The 7,440-nt window shown below is 55.3% G+C and overlaps 1 protein-coding gene across 2 annotated transcripts in view; it reads left to right on the forward strand.

Annotated features, from left to right (window-relative positions):
• The window catches only part of LAMC3 (laminin subunit gamma 3), an 88,653-nt gene extending 83,994 nt beyond the window's left edge, over positions 1-4,659 (forward strand). Inside the window, exon 28 of one of the 2 annotated variants that reach the window (XM_073022016.1) lies at positions 1,202-1,595. In XM_073022016.1, coding sequence (XP_072878117.1) covers positions 1,202-1,485 — 284 coding nt within the window. In that variant the 3' untranslated portion in view covers positions 1,486-1,595. Of the gene's footprint in view, positions 1-1,201; positions 1,596-3,161 lie in introns of those variants that run through there. The other variant, XM_037994234.2, reaches the window with a different exon arrangement.
• Positions 4,660-7,440: the final 2,781 nt, after the last annotated feature.

A 7,440-nucleotide genomic window follows, 5' to 3' on the forward strand; every position in this document is an offset into this window, starting at 1 on the left:
GCTGAGGCAGGAGAATCACTTGAACCTGGGAGGCAGAGGTTGCAGTGAGCCCAGATCGCAACACTGCACTCCAGCCTGGGCGACAGAGTGAGACTCTGTCTCAAGAAAAGAATTTGACTACTCTGGGGACCTCATATAACTGGAATCATACAGTATTTATACTTTTAACATTTTTTTGGAGACAGGATCTTTCTCTGTTACCCAGGCTGGAGTGCAGTGGTGCAATCGTGGCTCACTGCAGCTTCAAACCCCTGGGCTCAAGCAATTCTTCCACTTCAGCCTTCCAAGTAGCTGGGACCACAGGCAGGCACCACCACACCCAGCTAATTTTTTTTTTTTTTTTTTTTTTTTGAGACAAAAAAATATGCTCCTTATGTTGCCCAGGCTGGTCTCAAACTCCTGGGCTCAAGTGATCCTCCTGCCTAGGCCTCCCAAAGTGCTGGGATCACAAGCATGAGCCACCGTGCCCAGCCTTATTTGTCCTCTTTTGACTGGCTTATTTCACTTAGCAGAAAGTCATCAAGAGTCACCCATGTGGCAGCATGCATTTTCAATGATCATTCGTAATAAGAGGAGGGAGAATTGCCACGCTCTGCACGTTGTCTGGACACCAGGCCCACGCTAAGCTGTTCACACATGTGATCTTACAGAATTCTTATACTCACTTTTTTATGCAAGGACAGTTACTCTTTTGCCATTTTGCAGATGAGGAAACTGAGCGTGGAGAGTTTATTTTTATTTTTTATTTATTTTTGTTTTTTGTAGAGACGGCATCTTGTTATGTTAACCAAGCTGATGTTGAACTCCTGGCCTCAAGGGATGCTCCCACTTCAGGTTCCCAAAGTGCTAGGATTACAGGAGAGAGCCACCACACCCAGCCTAGCACAGAGTTTAGATAATGTGCCCAGGGTCCCACAGCCAGCTGGTGGGGAAGCCGTGGCTCACCTGCGGGTCCAAGTGACTCAGAGTGCGTGCAGGTAGCCCCTAGTCGACACCTAAGGCCCTGTCATGGAGCAGACACTCTCTTCAACCTTTCCTGCATTGTCACTGTCGTTCATTCACTTGTCACACTCTGTGTCGGCCTTGTGCTTGGCCTGGGGATGCGGACTGAACAGCACATGCCTGGCCCCTGCTCCAGGAGCCCTAGGCAGCCTGGGCAGGTAGAGTGGGGGCTGTAACCTATTTCTGAATCTCTTTGAAGACCAGGCTGTTTGGATTTTGCTGTGGGCCGTGGGGCCTCTTGAGGTCCTCCCAAGTCAGCAGGGCCTTGGCTCCCCTCTGCCTTCTCTTGCACCCTGGCTTGGTGCTCGCAGCTGCTTACCCAGGAGATCCAGGACCTCGGGGAGCCCTGGGGCCCAGTGGAATCCTGCGGGGTTAGAAGAAGCCACTTGGGGCTGGACGCGGTGGCTCACGCCTGCAATCCCAGCACTTTGGGAGGCCAAGGTGGGTGGATCACTGGAGGTTAGGAGTTCAAGACCAGCCTGACCAACATGGTGAAACCATGTCTCTACTAAAAATACAAAAATCAGGCCAGGCGTGGTGGCTCACACTTGTAATCCTAGCACTTTGGGAGGCTGAGGCAGGCGGATCACCTGAGGTCAGGAGTTTGAGACTAGCCTGGCCAACACGGTGAAACGCTGTCTCTACTAAAAATACAAAAAATTAGCCGGGCGTGGTGGCAGATGCCTATAATCCCAGATACTTGGGAGGCTGAGGCAGGAGAATTGCTTGAACCTGAGGCTACAGTAAGCCGAGATCATGCCACTGCACTCCAGCCTGGACAACAGAGCAAGACTCTGTCTCAATAAATAAATAAACACATACATGCATACATACATACATACAAAAATTAGCTGGGCGTGGTGGTGTGGGCCTGTCATCCCAGCTACTTGGGAGGCTGAGGCAGAAGAATCACTTGAACCCAGGAGGTGGATGTTGCAGTGAGCTGACATTGTGCCACTGCACTCCAGCCTGGGTGACAGAGTGAGACTCCATCTCAAAAATAAAAAAAATTGACCGGGCGCAGTGGCTCACGCCTGTAATCCCAGCACTTTGGGAGGCCGAGGCAGGCGGATCACAAGGTCAGGAGATCGAGACCATCCTGGCGAACACGGTGAAACCCCGTTTCTACTAAAAATACAAAAAATTAGCCGGGCGTGGTGGCGGACTACAGGGTCCCAGCTATGCGAGAGGCTGAGGCAGGAAAATGGCGTGAACCCGGGAGGCGGAGGTTGCAGTGAGCCGAGATCGCGCCACTGCATTCCAGCCTGGGCCTTGTCTCCAAAAAAAAAAAACGAACAAAGAAAAAAAAAATTTAAAAAATTTAAAAAATGAAGAAGCCACTTTGGACTTACCTCCCCATTGCCATCACTCTCCCACCTGGCTGAGATCCATCTTTGTATTAAACATTACACTTAGTGACAAGGTGACAAGGGCCAGATGGGAGAGAGGCAGCCTGCAGATTCTATTCCATCACCATTGCTAGCAGTTCTAATGTGAGCACCTGGCCCCAGGGTTAGGGTTAGGGTTGGGGTTAGGGTTAGGGTTAGGGTTAGGGTTAGGGTTAGGGTCGATGCTTGGGGAGACACAGAGAAGTCCTTAACCCCAGGAAGTAGTGTGAAGACATGCAGGGGCCAGAACCAGGACCCCGCTGCCGCCTTCCAGGCCGGCAGTCCCTGATCCAGCTGCCTCACTGCCTCGCTCTGAAGCCAGAGACCCTATGGTTTACCCCAGTGACTGCCCACATGCAGGCCCACAGGCAACATCTGTAAATGTGTGTGTCAGTGAATTGAGCCAGCATGTTCGAGCCGGCAAAAATCACAGGGGCCTCTCTCCCACACTGTTGTGTAAATGAGTAAACTAAGACTCAGAGAGGACTCACCTGAGGCCTTCTTTTTTGACAATAATAAAAAATCCATCAACAAAAATGACATTTGTCAAGTGCCACCCAGGAGGATGTTCCCGAGTCTGCCCAGGGGCCCGTTGGGATGCATGGTTCCTCACCCACCTCCCAGACCTTCTGGTCCCCGTCTTTCCCTGGTGGATGGTGGGCTGTTGGAATCCTGGGAGGCCTGAGCTGGGGAGAGGCTCAGGGGCCGGGGGGTGCCCTGGGGCCTGCAGGGCTGCTGGCTCACAATGAGGCTGTTTGTACCCCACCACAGGGTCTCTGGACACCCATCAAGCCCCAGCACAGGCCCTGAACGAGACTCAGTGGGCACTAGAACGCCTGAGGCTGCAGCTGGACTCCCCGGGGGCCTTGCAGAGGAAACTCAGGCTGCTAGAGCAGGAATCTGAGCAGCAGGAGCTGCAGATCCAGGGCTTCGAGAGCGACCTCGCTGAGATCCGCGCCGACAAACGGAACCTGGAGGCCATTCTGCACAGCCTGCCCGAGAACTGTGCCAGCTGGCAGTGAGGGCTGCCCAGATCCCCAGCACACACTCCCCCACCTGCTGTTTACATGATCCGGGGTGTGCATACTACCCCACAGGTGTGCCCACACAGGCGTGCCCCGGAGCCGGCTGCTGTGAACTCGCCCCCACGTGAATAGTCACACTCCCTGCCGATTCTGTCTGTGGCTTCTTCCCTGCCAGCAGGACTGAATGTGCGTACCCAGTTCACCCGGGTATCGGTGCACACTCACCCCTGCACATGCATAAACAGGCACACCCCAGTGTCAATAACATACACACGTGAGGGTGCATGTCTGTGTGTATGACCCACATGTGTTCAGGTCCATCCAGTCTGCAGCTTACGGTCCACACACATTACAGTCCACAGCTGTTGTGAGAGCCACCTGTGTGCCAGGCACCCTCTGGATGTTGGGCAAGTTGTTACATGAGATGCCCTGGGGTGCTACATCCACTCACTCCAGACAGCAGGGGGGTCTCAGCAGATCTGCAGAGATCAAGGGGGTCAGCAACAGCCGGAGCCTCTAGTGCCAGAGCTGGCTGCCCTCTGTTTCACGGCAGCTCCCCGACCTGTGTTGCTGCATGCACGCCCCACAGCCCAACACAGCCAGAGGACCAACAGGCCAAGAAATGCAAGATCCTGGGAGGGTTCTCAACAGTGGAATCTGAGACCCTGAGGCCACGGCCAGGCCTGCTAGTCCGGCTAGAGCAAGGCCCACTCCTGGCAGGAGTGTCACTGGCTTCACTGGATGCTTCCCTCTCAGGGTCCTGGGACTGCACCGGACGCCCTGAGGGAATGGCCCGCCCTGGCCTGTACCCACTTCAGCGTGTGATCTAGCCAAAGAGCCAGGCCCAAGAGCGCCTAGGTCAGGGGGCTCAGGCTACCAGGAGCACGCCTTTGTGCCCCCAGCAACCCAGTTGACCTTTAATTGATGCTTTCCAAACCAGCCCTGCAGCACCACTTGCCATGCGGGAGGCCACAAGGGTGTGCGAGCCTGGCTGCCATTCCAGTCTGTCGTGCCTGGGAATCGCCCTGTGGCCAGGCCCGCATGCCGGCCTCTGCCCAGGACTCCTCAGCATTTCCTCTTGGCATCCTTCCCTCTCCCAGCAGATGGCAAGGCCTTGGCATTGGGAAGACAGGCACCTCTGCGGGCTCAGCCCCTCCCATGGCTCCCCTGACAGGGGCAGGGGTAGGGCAGCAGCACAGACCAATTCTGTGTAACGTGGAAATAAAGGACCGTTTTACTGGGCAGGGTGATGTGCCTCTCACCCGCCCCCACTGGTGGGCAGCCAGGGCCCTGGCTGTGGGCGTGCACATGACACACCTAGTAGGTGGCCAGCGTGTGGACCGGACGTTGGTAGGAAGGTGGCAAAAGCTGAGCTCATGGCTGGGCCAGTACCTCCCATTAGAGGGTTTTTCTGGGGTCATGTGATCACAGGTACCTACCACGCAAAGCCTAGGAGCTGGGGCGTTTGAGCGGTGGGGTACAGAGAGGCCCTCAGCTGACCTCTGGTTCAGGCTGGAGACGAACTCACAGCCGAGTGTCCGAGGATGGTGAGGATCAGGGAAGGGCGCCATCCAGGAGTGGGAGGGTGTGGGTTGGGCCTTGAAGGGTGGGGAGGCAGAGGAGGAAGCAATCCAGGCAAGAGGGTGGACAACAGTCCGGGGCCTGCAGGGTGGGGGCTCGGCCAGCTTGCATCACTCCAGGAACCCAGGTTGAATGGGGTAGGATGTTGGAGCTGCTCAGTCAGGGCTCTTGGCCGCAAGCCCCAAACCCCTCCTGAGGTGATTTCAGCAGTAAAGCGGTGTTGGGAGGGTTGCTTGGAACCCTGGGGTAAAAATGGCTGCTAGGCGTTGGAGATAGCCTAGGGAGGGGAGCCTGAGGCTTCCAGCATAGGCTGGCTTCCCTCTTTCCCCCTCCCACCTCTCTTCTTGGTCTCTGTCTCTGTCTCTGCTCTCCTCTCCTGTATCTACTTTGTTCTTTTCTCTTTAATTTTTTTTTTTTTTTGAGACGGCGTCTCGCTGTGTCACCCAGGCTGGAGTGCAATGGCATGATCTCGGCCCACTGCATCCTCCACCTCCCAGGTTCAAGCAGTTCTCCTGCCTCAGCTTCCCGAGTAGCTGGGACTACAGGAGTTTGCCACCATGCCCAGCTAATTTTTGTATTTTTAGTAGAGACAGGGTTTCACCATGTTGGTCAGGCTGGTCTCAAACTCCTGGCCTCAGATGATCCACCTGCATTGACCTCCCAAAGTTCTGGGATTTCAGGAGTGAGCCCCCGTGCCCGGCCCGTTGTTTTATCTTTGCAGAGTGGCTTTCTTTGCTTTTCTTGTGCCCGATAGGAGAGGATACCCACGCCCACCGCCATCCCCCATAGTGGCCCCAGGTGTACATGTCATCAGGTCCGGTGCTTGCAAGAGACAAGCTGGTGACTGTGTCCTGATTCCAGCTTCTCTGCTTAGGTGAAGTCCTCCCCATCCCCTGTCCAGGATAATGAGGATCTCTCTGGATCCAAGGCCATATAATGGATGACCAGTGCCACCCGCCAACCTAATGGGAGATGGGGTTCAGAGAAGAGGTGTGCTCCTCCACAGAAAACTGTAAAATCCAGGCTACAGTGGGGGATTGACATGATTAAGCTGAGCTAGGAGTGACTTGGTCCCTAGATGTCTGGGCAGAGGTGGAGAGGGCGAAGATGGAGGAGCTGCTGCTGCACAGTGAGTTTGGTGATTGGCGTCCGGTGTAAGTGATGTCGAGAAGATGGGGTTCTTCCAAGACCTCTGGGATAGGGTCTGATGTCTCCCTCCTGCCTCCCTCCAGTGTCTCAGCCGATGGCACACAGTCGTCCTGTTGCCTGCTCTTGGCATTCAGCCTTTATCCATCGAAGCAGCGGGATCCAGCAAAGCTTAGTCCCAGCATCCCTGATGGGTGGAGAACTCAGACCTGACGTGTTGTGACTCACACAGTCTAATCATGCCTGGTGCATGTGCTGATCCATTCTCTGGCCTCAGAGGTGGGGCCACTGCCGGGTGGAATGCGGCAGCTGTTGAACATCTGGCTAGCAATGCAGTCCAGCAGCTGAGTAGGAGAAGGTGGGGTGGCCCCTGCCCTGTAGGATGGCTGACTGGGGCCAACCAGCCCGACTGGCCAGGGCGATAGGCTGCTGGAGCCTGGAGAGGGAAGTGCATTATGAGGGCTCTGTCCTAAGTCCGCTCCCATCCACCTAGGGTGGTAACAGTAAGCTTTTAGCCTCTGCTTAAACCATCCAGCAGGTCATCAGAGTTACAAAAGTCCCTGCTTAGTGCGTTCTGGGTTACTTCATTGTGAAGATCAGGGGACTGAAGCTCAGCCAGGTCAAGTGCCTCACCCAAGGTCATGCAGCTTGGCCAAATCCAAACCCTTGGTGAATGGACAGAGGAGCATCACCTAGAGAGCACTGGTCTTGCTGGGGAGGAGGGGCCTGCCCCTGGACTGCTGCCCTGACCTCAGCCCCATCCCATTCTGCCTAGCCCCTCAGGGCACTTCCCTCCCCAGGGACAGCCACAGAAAAAAAGATGATCTCGGCTGGGCGTGGTGGCTCACACCTGTAATCCTAGCACTTTGGGAGGCCGAGGCAGGTGAATCACCTTAGGTCAGGAGTTCAAGACCAGCCTGGCCAACATGGTGAAAACCCCTCTCTACTAAAAATACAAACATTAGTGGGGCGTGGTGGTGTGTGCCTGTAGTCCCAGCTACTTGGGAGGCTGAGGCAGGAGAATCACTTGAACCTGGAGGCGAAGGTTGCAGCGAGCCGACATCAAAGCCACTCCACTCCAGCTCCAGGCCACAGAGCAAGACTCTGCCTCAAAAAAAAAAAAAAGGTCTCAGGATCCCAACCCTAGGAATCAGATGGAGGCACGCTCAATGTGCACGGTGGGGCCATTCCGAGTGCTGTCTGCCCCGGACAGCGCCGGTCTATGCCTGTGGCCCACCACCATTATGAGGAGTGCTCCCTTGACTCTGGCTGTCCTGATTTGGACACTAGACTTCACG

Source organism: Chlorocebus sabaeus, chromosome 12 (genome assembly GCF_047675955.1).
Source record: "Chlorocebus sabaeus isolate Y175 chromosome 12, mChlSab1.0.hap1, whole genome shotgun sequence".
Taxonomy (NCBI): Eukaryota; Metazoa; Chordata; class Mammalia; order Primates; family Cercopithecidae; genus Chlorocebus; species Chlorocebus sabaeus.